We start from the raw sequence: 20,462 nt of genomic DNA on the forward strand, positions 1-20,462 counted from the left end.
GAATGGTAACACACGCGCGTGCGGAGGAGTCACCCTGAAAGATGTCCGGGGCCGCCACCACATCTACGACTCCTTACTGCCTTAAAATGAAAAAGGAAGAATCTTCGTTTTTGGGGAAATTAGGTGGAACCTTGGGGAGGAAGAAGAAGTCTAAAGAAGGTGAGTGAGCAAGGAAAGGAAAGATATACCTTTGTTTTTGTCGCTGTGTGTGTGTTAATGTATGTGTGTGTGTGTGTGTGTGTGTGTGTGTGTGTGTGTGTGTGTGTGTGTGTGTTTCTGTCCATGGTGCTGCAGTCACACCAAAGCATTTTCCTCAGTGTGAACACACACAGTCTTTCCTTTACTTATGTGTGTTATTCTGATACAATCTGGTTCACTGTGGTATGAAATCATGAAGCATGATTTAATTTATTAATACATTTTTTTAACATTATTATTGTGTTGTGCCAGGAAAATGGTCAGAGCACAGACCAGAAACCAGAGTAGAACACATATTCACAAATAATACAAATCAAATTAACCCTGGTCTGGTGTTTGTAGATACATAGTTACATATGTCATTGTCAACATTTCTGACTTTTGAACAGACATATATGCAGACAGTATAGAGATTTTTAATTCATCACCACAAGGAGAACACAGAAGAAAGTGTGATTGCAACTTATATATATTTAAATCCAGGATGAAGTATCAGAGCTGACTAAAGAACTCTGATTTCTTGAGAGGTTTGCTATAATGTAAGAGTCAGCGCAGCTTGTTTTGAACATGTATATTTGTAATTTTTAGTTATTAAGAAGATGTCTTCAGGCCATTTGTCTTCAAATCTAGCCAGTAACTCCTCATTGCCTTCGGGATGTCGTCAGTGTCTTAAGTGCAAAGAGAACTGTGTGATTCACAGGAGGAAACATCCTTAAGCGTATTTTGCATATATATGCATTTTGTGATACAACTGTTGTGGTTTAGTTTAGTTTTCCTCTATGTTGTTTTGATGATAAACGTAGAGACCAGACAAAGCCTCAGCCTCAACAGCTCCACAGGTTTCTAACACAAGGTCATAAACATAAATAGATCACACAGTCACTGACCGTTGATGGGAATGCAAGGTTATGACGAAGATAAAGGTGGAAGAGGATTACTCTGTTGCTTTTGTTGCTCTATTTTGTCCACATATAAACACTGAACGTGTTTGTTTTTTTCAGTCAACACAAGCGTTCAGTTGACCAAACTATTTTCTGCCCTCACGCGTGCCTGTGACTGTCTGTTAAACAGACAGCTGCAAGGTTCAACGCCCCACTGTGTGAGTGTGTTACCTCTTTTCTGGCAAACTCGGACCTTGTCAGGACCAGACCATGTTTGGTCATGGAGACCAAAACCTATAGTCATAATGAGGCAGAACTTAAACTGGTTAAGTTTAGGGCTAAGGTTTGAATTGTGGTTAGGTTAAAGGTGCATTATGCAATAAATCTAAAGCAACTGGCCGTAAAATCCTCCTAATATGTCACAGAGACTCAGGAATAATATTCATATAACATACTGAACTCACCAACAACAACAGTACAGACAAAATATTGGCATTTAAAAAAAAATCTTTTGCAGACCGTAAATCGTTTACGTTTTGGCATGTGGCGCCACCTACCGCCTTCTCCCAATCATTGCAGTCAGTACAGCCGTCTGAGCTACAATGGCAGAGAAAACGAAACCTAACACCTTGAATTTGAGTGTAGTAACCGTTTTTGGCCACATTCTTACATATGGCGCCTTCAATGTTAGTTTTAGACTTAGACTGGGTTAGGGATAATGCGTTGGTTAGGCTGGAAGTCAATGCAGTGTCCTCAAAAGGATAGCAAACCTATGTGTGTGTTAGTTAAAGTAAGGTCATAAGTAAGATGCCCATCATTGTTTTGGAGCCACATTCATCCAGAAGTTTATTGTAATAATTGATCAAATTGTATTGCAGTAAATTTGTTTAAGAATCAAGAATCTTTATTGTCATTATGAGGACATAACAAAATGTTGTGGCCACTCCCGACTTAAAAGGCACACACAAAATAAATAACAAAAGCACTTAAATAAAACACTGAAAAATATAAAACTTAAATTAGGTTTAAAATATAAAACTCAATTAAAGTAGGAATGTAATAAAGTGCAGCTTAGTGCAAATCCAAGTCTATGGAGAGTTGTGAATGTGTGTTGTCTTACTGCTGAGACTGTCTTGCAGGGGAGTGTGTGAAAAGGTGGGTGAGATGTGTGATGGTTCTGTGGGGGGTGAGATGTGAGTTCTTTCACTGAAGGGGGTTTGGGTGTCTGTGGCTACTCTGTGGAAGAAGCTGTCCCTGAGTCTGTTGGTTTTTGTTGTTTTCCTGTTTCCTGCTTTCCTGAGGGAAGCGGTACAAACAATGCGTTCCCCTGGGTGTGTGGGATCTGTTGCCATGCGTCTAGCCCTCCTCTGGACTCGGGCAGGGTAAACTGAGTCCAGATTTGGTAGACGGCATCCCACAATCCCCCGTGCTGTCCTTCCAGTCCTGTGCTGTGCAGCTGCTGTACCACACTGCCGCACTGAGACACAGGATGCTTTCAACGGTGGCTTTGTAGAAGTTTGCTGAGCAGCTGAGAAGAGATGCACAAAATGTAAAAAAAACAACAATCGATATGTTTACTACTAATAGTCTGGTGTGACCACCATAGTCCCCTGAGACACTGAGGTGAGGGAGCGTTAAATGAAGGAGTCCTTCATTTGTTTAAGTTTTCCCTGTCACCATCAGCTGTCACCCATTCTTACAGTTTTTTAATATTAAAGACACTTAGGGGAAATACTGCATAATCTATCTTAATCTTCTTTTAGGCATAAATCAGCAAGTCAAATTATCTGTTCACCATTAATCATCGTAAATATAATGTAACCAGCTTGATTAGAGAAACATTGTGTAGATATAACAGTGATAAGAGATAATTCTGGAGTTCTTCTCTTCTTGTACAAATCTTAATTTGTTTTACCAATACAGGAAATTAATTGCTGCCCGTTGTGATCCCCAGATTTTAATTTTGCTAATTTATATGGGCTCTAATTCAGTGTTGATGGACACAACTTAATCCAACATGACCTCAGTGTCAAACTGGATTGGAACACAGATGAAACACAGGTCAGAGACAATCTAATAATTGTGGGATTAGAAAATAGTGCACAGTAGCATAAGATAGGAGTAGGAAGTCGGTGCTGCTGATGAAGCTATATAGTGAGTGGCCTCACATGCAGCTGTTGTTGTGCTTCCTGTTAGTCCTGGGTGTGGTCTTTTATACTCGTTGAAGGGGAACACTCAACAGAGGTGAGCGGTCTCGCGCGGCCGCAGATTTTAGCCGTTAACGCGATAACTGGAAAGGCGTTTGAGATTTAATTTTCTTATTTTTTTTATGGGTCACATACCCCCTGTAGATGATCCCTATAGATTTTGAGCTGTCTACCATTATTATTAATTAGTTTATTAATTAATTAATGATATAAAAACCATATTTTCGCCTGTATCTTCCAAAGTATTGCAGGCATTGGCTTCAAATTTTGCATGGGCATCACATACCACCTGAGAATTATCCCTATCTTTGTAGCGTTATTATTAATTAGCAAATTAATTAATTTATTATGCTAAAAACACATTTTCGGCTGATGGAGATATTGCCTTCAAATTGTGTACAATGATTTATGTAACAACTATCTACAAGTACAATCATTATTACTTTGGCTATGATTGGTAATAGTTACATAATAAGTTAACTGGTTAACTTATTAGTGAACACAGAAAAAATAGTTAAGGCATTTTTTCTTTATTATTGAGCTCATTTGGACACATTGAGGATATCATGGGTTTATTTAGCACTTATTCATAATATTTATTACATTATAATATAAATGTATTAATTATCATATTAAAAAAAAACTCAATTTCTTTAATTAATGCATTGAATGGAAAGTTCGAACATATTGTATGCTTTTTCATGAAATTTAATAAACAGTGTATGCTTTTTCATGACATTTGGACACTTTGAAGATATGGCAGGTGTGGTTAGCATTTTAATATTCATAATATTTAACAAGGTATAATAGGTTAACTAGTTTTATTAAAAACTAGAGAGAAATGTATGAGTTCAGGTATTCTGTGTTCAATATCGAGTTTATATGGATACTTTGAACATGTATAAAGTTTAGTCAGCATTATATCATAATATTTAACAGTTATTTTGTTGAATTTATTAATAATTAATTAAAACAGTTAGTGGCAGGTGCGAGTGCGTATACTTTGGGTATATTGGAAAGTTAAGGATTGGACAAGTTCGCGGATATACCCCTTGCTGTCGGCCCCCGACAGCGTAGGCTAGTTTGTTTTTGCATGTTATAAAGCCTAAAGTAAAATTCTTGAAAAAAATCTGCAAATTTATTTGGAATGACTGGTATATGACAGTTAAAACAGCAAAAACTCACATTTAACAATCTGGAAACAGCAACAGTTTGATATCTGGGTTTGTCAGGTCCAAGCACTTTCAGTCATCGCTTTTTCTGCAGTATATCTCCCTCAAACAGCAATATCTTTCGTGACTTATCTGAACATTCTTTTTTCTGTTCTCTGTGACTCTTCCTCTCTTTTTATCTCAACAATAAGAGGCTCCCTCAACTGTCTCACACAAAAAAGAAGTCACAATTCTGTGACCCTTATAAGGTGCATTATGTAATACATCTAAAGCAACTGGCCATAAAATCCTCCTAATATGTCACAGAGACTCAGGAATAATGTTCATTCAACATACTCAACTCACCAACAACAACAGTACAGCCAAAATATTCGCATTAAAAACCATCTTTTGCGGACTGCAAATGGCATGTGGCGCCACCTACCGCCATCTACCAATCATTGCAGTCAGTAGAGTCTCAGCTGCCGAGCAACCACAGTCTGAGCTAAGAAAACGAAACCTAAAAGACCTTGGTATTTTGAATTTGAGTGTAGTAACCGTTTTTGGCCATATTCTTACATATGGTGCCTTTAATTTCCCATTTATTTTATATATTTAGAGTTGCAAACTGTGCATGCATACATGTACTTTTCTATTGCAGAGTATACATTTTACTCACTTCACTCAGCTTATTAAAAATAAACATTTCTTAAAAATGTTTTTTAAATCAGTGAAAGTCTCTGTGATTCTCTATGAGCCGCCACTGACTGAAAATAAGTAGAAGAAGAAACTTGTTTCTCAAGGTTTTCATCATGGTACAATAGACCCTGTCATGAGGCTGGCTCTGCACTGTCATACCCTGATAAAGTAGGAAGTATGTGTTTCTCTGACAAGACAAGTCTCTCGGTCATGACTGCAAATTTTAGCTATAAAAGGAGTGAGAGGATAAGTGGCAGTCACACCCATGATATACTATCACAGTGTAAACAGTAATCACACAATGAAAATACAAAGTATAACTGAGGAAGTGGTTCTGTTGGAGGTTGGCTGATAAAAGTAAGTCATGTGTATTTCTTTTTTACATTCTTTACCTAGTTTTGTAAGGTTTTTAGAGCATCTTCATGAAAACATTTGCAACATTTGCATAAGATACAACTTGGTTGTTCCAATATTAGAAGTTATTCATTTGAAGTATTTTAGAAGTAAAATATGATTTAATAGACGGGGCTGTTTCTGTGTATCTGTACTGTTGTATCAACATATCCTTATTAGATGAACTGGCAAAGCAGGCACAGTCTTATTCATATTCAGTTAAATTATTCAAATGCATATTATGTTGAATGGAATAGAAAACTAAATGACAGAAGACAATAACCACCAATTACATTCACAATTTTACACACATAGCAGTTAAAGTTAAACTGGAAAAATGCATAATTTGCCAAAAATCTTAAAGGCAAAATTTCGGCAATCTTGATTGGAAACTTTTGCTCATGCTATGTATTTATGTAAATCTGTCCTTCTGGGGATCCAAGGTGCCTCGAAATTTAAAAAATAGTCCAAGTCGTGGGCTGAGCAGGTTAAAATGTATTGAACAGTATAAAACTGGCTATGTTTTAATCAGAAATATGATTTTTTTTTTCTAGAAGAAATCAGAATATTTCAATATGAACAATTAGATTTGATTTCAGGGGGAAGAAAAGCAGAAAACAAAGCACTGACCATTGATTGACTGGGAGGAGGGGTTGGTACTGACGGGTCTTGATCTGCAGGGGCAGTGACCGCAGTGCATTATGGGATTTGTAGTATGAATGGCATGTGTGCTATTTAATGCCAGACCTTTAAAAATAGACAAATACAATCATTTTGCGGGCCAGATATAACTATATTGAGCTTGACGTGACCATAGTAGAAAAAAAGTTGGAGAAAGCAGAACAACAACATTATACTGTGTATAAATATTAAAGTACTATGAGGTGTTATGATTAAATAGTGTCATATGACATGGTTAATATCTGCTTAAGAGTTCCTCGGTGACACCGTCATGTCCTGGCGTCTGTTAATCACCAGTGCTTGTGTTGGTCTAAATAACTGGAGCTATATTTAAGGTCCAGTCTGTCCTCCTCCATACTGCAGCATTATTTATATCCTCTGTGCCACTGTATACCATCTCCCCCCCGCAGGAGCAGTGGAACCAAACAAGAAAAGGTCGATTTCAATCTGTTTTACGACGTTTTGTTTACGATGTGGTCTGATTATACTAAGAGCATTTATGCTCTTAAATAATCACTGTCTCCTTACATATGGGAGGTTTTTACATGAATTTGCACTAAAGTGGACATTAGCTAAGACTAACTTTTCCTGACTGCAGGCTTTGCGTTAAATTAATGTGCTTCAGAGCCACAGAATGAGTGATTGTATCTGCTGCAGCAAAGGCTCCAGTCATAGGCGGAAATCTCTTCTCTCTTATTACTGTGAATATTGCATCTGATTTTCAGACTCTTGTGATTATGAGGGCAAACTTAACTATAAAACAGGACATATTCAAGTTAAAATAATAATGATATCTACCGGACACTGTACCTGTCATAGGTCAGTGAAGTCGTGTGTCCTGGAGCCTTATGCTCTGTGTGAGATCTTCTTCCTGTCACAAGCACACACATGTAAACACATACACTCACCAAACCTCCCAGAGTCTCCAGTAACTGGACAGCAGAGGTGGGGTGGAGGGTTGTGACAGAAATAAACACGTGATGATGCCCCTGCCACTGTTCAGCCCCAGCCGACTCTGATTCACACACACACACACACACATTCAGCATACATATACATACAGCCCGTTTTCTACCTTTTACTCTCCGCCATCGGGGGAATCTGCACAGGTTTATAGCTGAGTCATGGCGGGGCTGCTGTGTGGGACCAAGAAAAAGAAACCAGGTAATATTTGTTTACATGTGTGAGGAACCTGGATGTGGAATTTAGGAAGTGGGACCTGTTACCTTAGAGCACCGTGGGTGAAAGTGTGCTAGTTAGTGTGATAGGTCAAATTTAGAACGGACTACTTGTTCACTTTTCCTTGATTTTCAATATCATTCTTCATACATGTGTCGCAGTAGTTCAGTGATATGGTTTAATTTATACTTGACTGTTTGAAGTGCCAAAACTCTGTGCTGCCTGCAGTGCAAAGCAGCAGTAATGCAGTCAGATGGACATTGAGGGAGGAAACAGTGTAATTATGATGAAATGCAACGGGCCAGCAGTGTAATTACAGCTCAAACTGCTGATCTGTTATGAGATCCAGCGCTCCAGTCGGCTTTCAGCTCGTATGAGAAGCCGGAATCAGATAGTAAACCTGTGGGGACCTCGTCTTCGAGCTTTGTACTTGTACTCTAGCCTCGTGTTTTCTCATGTTCACATGTTTTCATTTGGAAAAAAAAAGCACTCAAATACAGCCATTGTTGTTGTTACCCGTGCAGCTTCTCCCTGGCTTGGCTTTTTCAATCGCAGGGTCAATGAAATGACAGATTTGAGACGATTGATTGTGGTGGTGGAGGTCTTGCAAATTGAAATGGTGGATGATAAAAGCTCTGTTGCCATTAGCGGAGGAAAGCCTTTAAATCCCTGGAGTATCCGTCTAGTCGGAAGCGAAAGCACCTCAGCAATAATTTACTTTGTTCAAAGATAGATTGTGTGCATTTGTATGCGTCTGTCTTTTCTCTTTTTTAAATTAGCTGTAGTCATACAAAATATCAGAATATAACCTATATTAACCAAGAAAAAAATAACAAAAACAAGTAAAACATCTTGGTAATTGTGTGGAAATAATTTGTGATTGAGAGGTTATATTATGGTAATACCATTGTTGTTCTAATGCAGTTTCCAGCTTAGTAGTAACAGTGGTAATAAGGAAATGGTATTACAATAATACCACATTATTTTAAGAGGTAATATCCAGGCCATAGCTTGATAACAAGAAATACAATAAGCTACCACCAGTATAATACACAATCTAAATGATCAGCATACTATTACCATATTGTTACTGTACTGTAACATAAAGTATTACCGAAAGGGTACTGTATTTAGAAGTAGAGCTGCAACTAATGTTTTTTTCATATTTGATTAATTCCTTTTTTCGACTTGTTTGGTCCATAAAATGTCAGAAAATGTTAAAAATATTGATTTTTGTTTTTTTTCGAACCTGGAAATGATGATGATGTTCTCAGATTTCCTGTTATGTCCACAAACCAAAAGGATTCAGTTTTAATGATTTATTTGTTATATGGAGCAAAAACCCCAGAAAATATTCACATTTTACGAAGCTGAAAAATCAGAAAACTTGTTTTAATTCTTTAAAATAACACTTGATTATCAAAATCAAGTAATTGGTTCAATCTTAGAAGCTTCAATCATTTTATTATGTAACTCAGCTGTATGGACACAGTGCTGCCCCTGTAATCCAGTCGGTGTAGGAAAGGGAAGAGTCTCACAGGGCTGGAGGAAAAAAAAATGAGGAAGTGGCAGACGTATGACAGTTCTGTCAGCAGCTCAGAATCAACACATGGTTTGTTAAGCTTATCCACCAGTGCACCGGTCACACACACACAAAGTTCTCTATTATCTTCAACTGGTTCAGGGTTAATCTGAATTTAATATAGAATCTACTTAGTTGACCTAATTTCAATAAGTTGCAGTTTATTTTCTGTGGAATAGAGTAAGACTACACTATTGCATCTTTGCACTATAGTGTCTTAATAGTGATTTAAAGATTGTATGTCATGTAGCAATACCACAAGTAACCTGGTTGAGATGGTAAACAACAAATACCTCACAATTGTTTTATGTGCAATGCAGAACTTGAGAACTGCAGAACTGTTGCTAAGCAAATGGAAAAAGAAGAAAGACATTGGTGAAAGATACACTTTAATATTTCGTGTTGAAACACTGACATGCTCATGACACATTTCTCTTTGGTCAATTGGAATTTTACTGAATCTAAAAACAATAAAGTGGTGCTTAAATTATTTAAATGGTGTCTATTATGAGAGAGCAGGCTAAAAGTTATCTTCCTCTCTGGGCTCACTTCGTATTTTTTTATTTTCTTTATTTCTATCCACAGTCACTGAGTTTGTTGTTATTTGAACCTTCTCATTCAAAGCATCACAGTTTCATTTGGTCTGTTTTTGTTCTGTCCAGTGAGTGATCTTCACGAGGAGGGGAAGAATGCCATCAATGCTCCCATGCTTCCCACTGGGGCTGACATCCACCCAGAGGACACACTTCTGGGTGAGTACACACATAATAACACACACACGCACACATGTATAGAACTCTAGCATTGATCTCTTAATGTTTTAAAATTATTGTATGTGTTTTATTTCTGATGTCGTCACCAAGACTGAGTTTATTATCCGAGGTTACTGAGGTTACAGGAAAATATGAATGTAGCATAATGTTGACTAGTGGGGAGTTTGACAGTAGTGGAGCAGGAAATGAAAGTGGGTGGAGACGCCAATGTCCTCAGCCACCGTGTGAATCACTGTGTACATGTGGGTTACATTGACACTGTGCTGTTGTGGTTGTATATTTGTATCTACGAGAGACACAAAATGTTGTGCACAAATGGATGGACGATAAATGTGCATATAGGGTTCGAACAGAAAATATGATTTTCATTGCAAATGTCCACTGACTGTCTTCAATGTCTGTGCCTCATCAGAGGAAAACGCTGAGAGGGTCATGTTGGACCCAACATCGAGGGAAAATCTTAAGTTCAAAGATTTATTGAAGGTAGACGGCAATTACATTTTGTGTACATACAATACATTGTGGTATTTCAGTCTGGACTCGCATACACATACGTGCCGTTACAGATAAAGGCTGCATTGTAGTTTGACGTGTTTTGCAGGTCTTGATTGACTGGATCAACAGTGAGTTGGAAGAAGACCGGATCATAGTTAAAGACCTGGAGGAGGACTGCTACGATGGACAAGTTCTCCAGAAGTTATTTGGTAAGAAACCCAGCATTAAAGTAGCCTAGCATTAAAGTTATACTGTGAAAAAGCAACACATATATGCAGTCAGGTCTATAAATATTGGGACATCTACACAATTCTCTTCTTTCTGGCTCTGTACACAACTACAATGGATTTGAAATGAAGCGAACAAGGTGTGCATCTGGTGATGTCTATGCCTTCCAGACTTCAGGCTGTAATTTACTGCAAAGGATCAGCAACCAAGTATTAAACAAAGAAAATTTGATTCATGATTGTTTACCTTTGGTCCCCTAAAAAGTGAGAGGCACATATAGAAAGTATTGTAATTCCTACACCGTTCACCTGATTTGGATGTAAATACCCTCAAATGATAGCTGAAAGTGTGCAGTTTAAGCACATCTTGTTCGTTTCATTTCCATTGTAGTGGTGTGTACATATACATACATATATATATACGTATATATATACACACACATACATATACATACATACATATATATACATAACTGTTTAAATAACTCATTGATCAATAAATAAAATAGTCAACAGATAATCAGCTAAGAAAATAACTGTTAGTAGCAGCCCTGTGGACAAGAGCATTGCTCAAGAAAGGAAAGGAAGGTTTCAAGAAATGCTTTTCCTCAAGCCTCCTGTTTACTCTCCTGTGCATTCTCACAGAATATAGTTTACATAATGAGATCATGGTTGAGTTTATATCTGATATGCTGCTGTTTTCTCTTGGGTCTGAATGTAATGTAAGTCTTATCTTCAAAGCCTGTGAGAAGTAGGCACCTGGAACTTATATAAGATATATTCCTTTATTCATTAACTCCACTCTAACTTCTGGCACAACTAATGTCACATTACTTTCTTTGTAATGGAATAAAAAAACAGAGATTCTTATACTAGCAGCAGCTGTCCACTCTCCACTGTTATCAGCATGTAACCACTGTGTGCTGCTTTGTTTGTGAGGGGCTTCCCCCTTGTGTTTGTTAGGTGTTACAACAGGCTGATAAAGTTAACCCATCAACAAACCTAACACCTAACCAAACCCCATGATAATTTATTTTTAAATCAGTCAAGTCAATATATATTGATATATATCTTATTCCTACACAATCTTTTTTATTTTAAATCTTTGTTTCAATTCACTTTAAGATCATAGAGCAACATGTTCATGTTCAAATCAACAAAGAGCAAACTCTCGTACACAGAATCTACCTTCAACTCCTCTATTATTTACCTCGACACTGGTTAGTTTCTTGTCCTTCTCTGCTCCTGCGTATCCTCCACCGTGTCAACACGAGCATGTACAAGAACGATAAACTGTCGCTCTTAAGTGACTCTTTGACTTATTTTCTGTTTTCTGTCATAACTTTGATTCATGTATCTCGTTCTTCTCCGTCTTCTGTCTTTGTCTAGTTTTCCTGATGTGTGTAGTACCCCCCTCCCCCCACACGTCTCCATGCTCACAGTACTCTGTGATTCCATCTGTTCATTTTTCTCATGTCACATCATGCCGCTTCCCCCCTGAGTTTGCTCAATGCGTCTGTTCCCTCTGTGTCTGTTCTCTTTGCATCTGTGTCTCCCCCCTATTTATTTCACTTGGAAAAAAATTTTCTTTGTCTTACCTGCCTGTCTTTGTGTGCTCTATACTAAATCTTTAAAGGTAACACACATAAAATAGGTATTACATATTTCTATTTTATTTTCACGCCTTATATAATGCCACTTTATTGCATCGGTGCCCGTTCTGTGTTTCTTTTTTGTAAGTAGACCTGCGTGTTCCTTTTAAAAAATATATAATTTAACCCATACATATGAGATGGGTTAAATTATAACGTCTTTGTTGTCTGAAGCCATCACTCTCTTCATATTCAAACTCTTCAGACATGTAGGCTTGAAGCCCTTTTATAGTCATTTGTATGTAAATGAGATTTGGTGCAGTCTTTTTTTTTAAGCCCCTTGCACCTGAAGCGAGCTTCTTATTTCAGAGCAGTTCTCTTCAAAGCACTGACATTTCTTGCTTATGTGGTTTAGTACAACGCGACACTGCTGCGTGATCATTTCTAAAAAATGATCCATGAAAGCCTTCAGTGGTTTTTTTTCTGTGATTGTGGCTTTACAACATTTTGATTCTTCTGTTTTATCTTTCTGTGGACAGAAAAGTTGTCGGGCAGGAAGTTGAATGTGGCTGAGGTGACCCAGTCAGAGATCGGCCAGAAGCAGAAGCTCCAGACAGTTTTGGAGGCCGTGAATGAACTGCTGAGGCCTCATGGCTGGACCAGCGAATGGAGCGTAGACTGTGAGTTTAATGTTGACTCTGCTTTCATTTCATTTTATTTTATTTTTTTATTTAACCCTTATTTTACCAGGATAATCCTATTGAGATTGCAAATCTATTTTCCAAGAGCGTTCCAAGTGGATAACACATTTTTTTCCCCCCCAGGAGATGTGAATTGTGAAATTGGAGGCTTCACAGTTTACCCAGTTGTTTTTACCTATTCCTTATTCTTAATATATCCTCACTGTACATACTCACTACAAATTGAATTGATCTGATCAGTTTGTGAATGTCACCCTATTTAATCCCAGTTTTTATTTCGTTTTTTGAAGAAAAATAATGTTTTGTGTGTTGTTTTGTCATGATGGACCTATGTATGGAAAAGTACATGTTTTGTTCCATCAACTGAAAGTTAGTATGGAAGAGGAATGAAGTGAACTTTCACTTCTGGCTCCTGCTATTTTTTATAACCAACTTGATCTTCCCTATACAATTTAAAAATGGTAATTGTATAATCTGAAGCAGAGTTCTGAGTACCTCTAACTCTAGATTTGCATTAATTTATATGCATTCATTAACTGCTGAGCTGCAGCTTTTCCATTCTTTTGTTTCGTGCAAAGCACAGTTCGCTTTCACATTTACAAAGTTGCATACACAACATTATGTATTCTTTTCTGTGTGAAACGGCTGACGATTTAAAATGATGATTTACTGTTACAGCGATCCATTCAAAGAACCTGGTGGCTATCGTTTATCTGCTGGTGGCGCTGGCGATGCACTTTCAGGCCCCTATTAGACTTCCTGAGCACGTGTCTGTACAGGTGGTGGTGGTCAAGGTAAAACATCCATAATCATTATGTGCAATAATGTTCAATGCTACCAGGAAAGCCTAATTGAGATTAAAATGATTCTGACTAATTGCAGCTTTAACAACAATGTCACAGAAAGATGATAAGAATATAACTTGACAGGAACACAACCAATGAAATGAACTCACTTAAATGGGACATCCAACAACGCTCACACATTGTAGTGATAACATAGTGCCTAGATTTGATATTAGTGTCATCTTTCTGTTCAATAACTGTGGTTCTTCTCTGTAATTTGAGCAGAAACGAGAGGGAATCCTGCAGACAGCTGTAGTCTCCAAAGAGCTGACGAGCACCACAGAGTAAGAGCTGACAGCTGTTTCCTGACAGTGACTTGTACATCGATTGACATTGGATCTTGGGAGGATGGTTAATGCGACACAGACAAACATTTTTGTTTTAAATTCATTCTCAATTTTTCTGTTTTTCAGGATGATGATGGGACGATTTGGTGAGTCTCAATAGTAGGAAATATGCTTTTGACTTCCCATTTAATGATAGGTCAATACCAGTGATGGCATTACAACAGTTCATCTTAAATATTCAATATTGTTACTGTATTTCAGGGGTCACCAACGTGGTGCCCGCGGGCACCTGGTAGCCACTTCACTTCACCTCACTTGCATGTATCCGTATGATCTGTCAGTAAAATATCTTTGATATTGTTTATAAAAACTGGTTATCGTTAGGAGTAAGCACTGGAATGAATGCGTATGCAGTTGAATGCATAATATTAATCATTTAAATGGTAAACAAACAAAAAAATATTATATGGTAGCCCTCCATATTATTTTTTACCCTTAAGGTAGCTCTCTGACTCAAAAAGGTTGGTGACCCCTGCTGTATTTGCTACTTTAATTTAAATCAGGTGTGTTGGAACAGGGTATATTGATTTTGTGCACATATATATTATATAATACTATTTATGTACAAGACTGTCTCAGTTGTATGTGTTTTCCAGTGTATTTACCATGCAATAACATGGGGCTACATTTTTGTATGGGTAGCAGTTGCGGGTTTAGCTTAGCACAGTCTAGTCACAGCATAGTCAGCATAGTCACAAAGTCTAGAGACAGCCTCAAAATAATTTTACAATTTAAATAAATGGGTTAACATTAATATGTAAACTACAGAACTGTTGGTACATGTTTTTCTTGAATTTGTGGACAGAGCTATGCTAGCAACCCGTGGGGACCGTACCTATGTTCCCCAGGTCCTATGTTCCCCGCTTTGTATGTGACCGGGGAACATAGGACCCTTTCTCTAACCCTAACCCTAATCCTAACCCTACCCTTTTTCAAAAAAGGGTCCTATGACCCGGGGAACTTTTTCTGCTACGCTAAGTTAGCTGCTAACACCTTGACATTTCTTAAAAAGTCAAACTATTTCCTTTCAACCCTGGCTCTTTACAGCAGAGAGGGACGCCTTCGACACCCTGTTGGATCATGCACCGGATAAACTCAATGTTGTAAAAACGGTAATATACACGCATGGATTATGACCTCTTATAAGTTTTTTTTTTTACATTTGAAAATTACAACTTTTCTGTCATGTTTCCAGTCACTCATCACATTTGTGAACAAACACCTGAACAAGCTGAACCTGGAGGTTAATGACCTGGAATCTCAGGTACAATAATGAATGTTTTATTTACAGATTTGTGCTGTCACTGATATAACTGTGATCCTCCTGTCATTTGCATTTGTGGCCAACTTCTCAGAATCACATACTCATTCAAGCTCATCTATTGATACAGTCGGATTATTTACTGTTATTTATATTATCTGGAATCTGTACTCGTGTCTGTTTCCAGTTTGCTGATGGGGTGTACCTGATATTACTGATGGGGTTGCTGGAAAACTACTTTGTCCCTCTGTACAACTTCTTCCTCACCCCTGAGTGCTTTGAACAGAAGGTGATTTCCCCCCTGGTTCAGTCAAATGTGTTGGTCAAAATTGATTTTTTTATCAGTTTGAGGGAATATTAAATTTGAGCTTTTCCCCCCGCAGGTCCACAATGTGGCTTTTGCCTTTGAGCTGATGCAGGATGGAGGTCTAAAGAAACCCAAAGCCAGACCAGAAGGTATTTAAATGACTTGAGATATTCTAAATCTCATACAGAACATAAAATGTCCAAATATTTCCAGAGAAGACTTCATGGAAACTGACAGATGTATGAGTCTATTTCTGATAAAGGCAATGGCACACAGTAGCGGTCATATTAAAGGTTGTCCAGTAGATGGAAACCTTACCTTGCCTTTACACTGTAAACTGGATACATAGTGCTGTGTGTAATCAGCCTTGACCTCCACTTGTCCAGGTTTTACCATTTAGGAAGGATCTATTTCATCTTGTGATCTTGCAGTGTTTGACATATTAATTTCCATTTTTTCTATATCCGCTTTTATTTATGTAACTCATTATTTGTTTAACCGTACAAATGCCGTTGCAAATAATCTCATGTATGGGGATGGCAGGTATTCCAGTGCATAAAACACCATGTGCAATCATCTGATAAATACATCTTTCAAAAGCCTTTTGAATCCCTAACTTTCCCCTTACTAACTTAAACAGAAAACCCTTACTCACAATCTACACATACAGTTTTTGCAGTAAGTGAAGTCATTACTTATTCAAAGCTTTACACCTATACAGTAAAATGTGTATATTGTGATTAACATTGTGTGCAATCAGAGATCCCTAGATGATGAAGCACAGGTATAACAAAGGGTGACTATATTAAAATTGACCTAAATTAAATGATAAATTACAATAAAAAAGCACTCAGTTAAAAAAAAACAACTGTTGTACTGTGAAGGGACAGTGTTTTTATACCTTAAATATCCACTGGTAAGACGTAATACATCATATGATAATTATATGCAAATCCTTGGGAACTATTTTTGAACTAACTCTGTCATTACTTACAAATAGCATTTTATTTATTCTCTCCCTCTCTCTCTCCTCTGCCTCTCTTTCTCTCCCCTCCTCTTTCCTGTCCCCCATATTTCATTGTGCCATTTTTAACTTTTTGGTTTCATTGTGGAGGCTTAGTCTGTTCTAGGTTGCCTATTTTTATTGTTTGTATATTTGTTGTAGGGTTTGGTTGTTGATATGTTGACTCTCCTTATTAGTCCCCTTCTCCTTTTTCTGTCCCCCAACTATTTTCTGTCCTCTATTTTCCTCTCACCCCCAACCTGCTGTGGCAGATGCTGCAAATCTTTGAGTCTGGTTCGGTCAGAGATTTCTCTCCACTGCTGCCTAGTGTTTCCTTTCTTCCCTTCCCAATCCTTGTACTTTGTCAAAGGTCTTAATATTCTTCCAGAAACTTCCTCAAAGCATTTCAAGTTTGGCAAACCTGAATAATCTCTTTTGCCCCCCCCCCCCCCTACTTTGTTTTACAGATGTGGTCAACCTGAACCTCAAGTCCACACTCCGGGTTCTGTACAACCTGTTTACCAACTACAAAAACTCTGAGTGAACTTTTGCAGTTTTAGCTGCTGATCTTACTCCGAACACTGTCTTGTGCCTCTGCTGATATTATGCTTTAATGTCTGGACACTGGAGGAGAAGAACTGGGATTGAAGACAATATGTGCAAGTTTAAAAAAAAAAGAGTATTTATTCCTTCTTTACAGGAAACCCTGCAAAATGAAACAAGGGCAAACGTTTAAAACTGGAAACATTTGTCTCAACATCAGTTGCATATCCTCCAGATTATTTAAGAAAGTTAAAAATGCTATTATATATTATATAGTGTCTAAAATGCTTTGTATACATATTAAAAGAATGGATTACATTTTGTGACATAATATCAATTTACTCTCTTTCATCTCTTTTTGAAGGTAACACAAATACAAAGTTTTCATAACACTTTAAATCTAATTTGTTATGTCTGCACAGAAACACCTTTGTCACTGTCCACATGGGACAGTGTGGGGCCTAACAAATAACAAAATTAATCTGGTCCGGCAATATAACAGAACATTACAATTGATGGATGTGCAGTATAATTGCATTTGTTAGACGTAATAATACGGTTTTTGAGTCATATGATATAACAATGGAAATATTTAAAACTGAGTTCAAGACAGAGGATTTCGACTGAATACCGGATCTAAAGTTTCAGAATAATAGAACCTCAAAGAACTTCAGTAAAGCAGTTTAAAACAGCCACATTTAGGATAAGCTGAAATGTAAAAAACAACAACACAAAGATTACAGAAGTGTATACACGTATACACTAATGATTTACTGTTGGGGCTTTTTCACATCATTTCCCACCCACCGCCGATAATCTTGATTTATTTTGGGAACTAAATCTGCATTTTGACTCAAGTTGAGCTTAATTTGAGCTCCTTGAGGATAGTTCCTGTTGTTTGTTTATGCATTTTAAAACACTGCATTGTCATCATTATGCTACCTTTGCTTTTTTACACTCTTTTACGCAAAATCAGTGTAATGCAGCGTCTACTGTATGTGTGATTTTTAGAAACATGCTGATGCTGAGGTGCAACACTGCAGTGCTGGCTGTCCTGTCCTTTTAAAGACACTGCTTTGGTTCCATGACTAAGTCTCTTGGCTGCTTAAAAGCAGAACAATAGTTCCGTTCTGACTTTGTATCTTCTGTTTTTTTTAACAGCAAGGCTCAATAATGGCACAGCCTTCTTGTATTTAACAGACTATAAAAAGGATTAATGAGAGCTGCAGCTGACTGAGCAAGAGAGTGAGATTAAGGGACAGTGCAGCGAGTCAAAGCCAAGGATTGAGTGAAATTCTTTTTTTATATAACATTTTTTATCTCCTGATAATATACCTGGGGCGGTGGTGCGGTGGCTCATATTGTTACTTCGCAGTAAGAAGGTCACCGATTTCGGATCCTTGTTTGACCAACCAACCGAAATTGATATCTACGCCTGCGCCACCTGTAGGTGTTTCAGCTGAGGGATTTTCTGTGTGTGCGTGGCTTTTCTCCAGGTAATCTGACTTCCTCCCACAGTCCAAAGAAAGGCAGACGAGGGATAAAGGTAAATGGACGTTCTAAATTGACCATAGGAGTGAATGTGAGAGTGTTTGTCAAAAATGATGAATAAAATGACTGTTGCGTTCACATGGGTCTATACTTTTATTCTGCTATTGATGTTCAGGAAAAGACAAAAAAAAATCCCATGATGCATTTGGTCAAAAAGACACATGACAACATAAAATTAGAACCTTTAATTAAATTTGACATGATTTATCAAATGCATTTCCATACTGTTCAATAACAAAAACTGTAGGACGAGATAGATTTTGTAGCATTGCTGCAAATTTGCCAAAAATGCCCAAAAACGGCCCAAGATGGCGGCCTTCCTGTAGGACTTACGGTAAAGTCGTCATTGACTTTTTGGACCGTGCTGACATGATTAACATGTGTACCAACTTTCGTTCATGTATGTCAAACACGACAAAAAGGCACCTAATGAAAGCTGATTTTCATTTTCATAAGCCCCTCCCACTTCCAGTTTTTTACGCACCAGGTCTGATGCGTGATCCATGAGTTTTGGGGTATGGGAAAGGCCTCAAAAACGCTAATTATTTCGAGGAAAAATAATATTATTAAAAATAACTCCTTCCGTTTCAATAGGGTTCTTGCACAGTCGTGCTCGAACCCTAATAGTATGACTTTTGTAAACACACAAAAAAGAAAGAGGCCCATGATGTAGCATTCAGTTCCAAAAGCAGCACCTTGGAACAACTTTAGTGTCCCTGGCATACAGTCCCCCACACCATAAGATTTTTTAAGAACCTCAGCAGCTTAGGACGTATCATGAGGCAGCTTGGCTACACTAGAAAGCAGGAACAATTGTTGTCAGATATGAAAATCAAACCACAACCATTACCTGAAATTATACACTATGTCATTCTGACTGCTTCAAACGCCCCCAAATCCACAACATGGAAAAGAGTAAATCTTAAGTAGAACTCTTACTGAATATTGTATTTTAAAGTACCACCCTAGCATCCTGTGTGTATAGATGTGTCTATTCAGTGAGATTGGGACTAGTGGATTGAATAGTTCAGTCAGAAATAAACATTTTCTACTTTTATACCACCTTTGTCATCACCAGCCTCGAGCTGAGCTGAACTGAACTGAACTTGCTGAGGCCACATGACATTAAAGTGCTTGTCCACACTTGGCCCACAGTAAACCCACAGTCACACATTGCCACGAAATCCTTTAAGAAGTGTGAACAAGTGTGGTCTATATCAGAACACATGAAGAATGCTTTGGTTATTCCCGTCATGGCTGTGGGGATTTAAACTATAATCACCTTTTGAAGTAACTGTGACCAACGACCTTTTATCCTGAACGACCACATTACAGGCCGTATTTACAAGATGCTGCTGTTCCCTTTTGCCTTAAGTGCAGCGTGCTGCTGTCACAGTCCATGGAGAGCAGCGGTTAGATTATCCTTACTGACCGTCCCTTTCACATACTCTACTTGAAGTCCCTCAGGAAGCCTGGGCCCACAGTGCCATCTTGAGACCTGCTAAAATGTAAAATGCATGTGTTTTAGAGCCAATCTGAATTATTAAGAGGGGAAAAGTCAATCTGGACTGTGTCTGCGGCGAATTGGTCACCTTGGTTCATTTTCTCATCATGCCTATCAAAAAATAAATACCTGGAATCAGACAGAGCATGAGAATTTCATTTTATCTTTTACTTGCTTGATAGATTTAGATAGGTTAGATTTGCTTCGGCTTTTTGAGAGATTGGCTTTTGAACTGGCAATTCCGACAATTTGGGTTTAGCTAAAGGAATTATTTGGCTTATTTTAAGCCTTTAGTTTCTTGCCTCTTTCCTTTGTTGCTATGGTAACCTTCCACATCCCCCA

General features: G+C 37.9%; 1 protein-coding gene across 4 annotated transcripts; it reads left to right on the top strand.

Annotated features, from left to right (window-relative positions):
• Positions 1-22: 22 nt before the first annotated feature.
• parvb (parvin, beta) lies at positions 23-17,396 on the top strand. 4 transcript variants are annotated; one of them, XM_083894383.1, is made up of 13 exons: positions 23-159; positions 9,634-9,723; positions 10,157-10,227; positions 10,346-10,448; positions 12,598-12,738; positions 13,438-13,553; positions 13,830-13,888; positions 14,018-14,037; positions 14,999-15,063; positions 15,147-15,215; positions 15,400-15,501; positions 15,596-15,668; positions 16,990-17,396. In XM_083894383.1, the coding sequence occupies exons 1-13, from the start codon at positions 42-44 to the stop codon at positions 17,064-17,066; spliced, it is 1,104 nt and encodes a 367-aa protein (XP_083750509.1). In that variant the 5' UTR covers positions 23-41; the 3' UTR covers positions 17,067-17,396. The 4 variants fall into 4 exon arrangements, with proteins under 4 accessions (XP_083750509.1, XP_083750510.1, XP_083750511.1 ...); XM_083894384.1 differs by having other exon boundaries at positions 15,002-15,063; XM_083894385.1 differs by lacking the exon at positions 23-159 and adding an exon at positions 7,220-7,374.
• The last annotated feature ends 3,066 nt before the right edge of the window (positions 17,397-20,462 follow it).

The sequence above is a fragment of the Microchirus variegatus genome, assembly GCF_963457635.1.
Source record: "Microchirus variegatus genome assembly, chromosome: 8".
NCBI classification, from domain to species: Eukaryota; Metazoa; Chordata; class Actinopteri; order Pleuronectiformes; family Soleidae; genus Microchirus; species Microchirus variegatus.

Coding starts and splice junctions, on each gene's coding strand:
- parvb (XM_083894383.1), top strand. CDS start 42: ATGTCCGGGGCCGCCACCACATCTACGACTCCTTACTGCCTTAAAATG. Junction 13,889..14,017: donor GAGCTGACGAGCACCACAGA/GTAAGAGCTGAC, acceptor TCTGTTTTTCAG/GATGATGATGGGACGATTTG. Junction 15,064..15,146: donor AACTCAATGTTGTAAAAACG/GTAATATACACG, acceptor TCATGTTTCCAG/TCACTCATCACATTTGTGAA.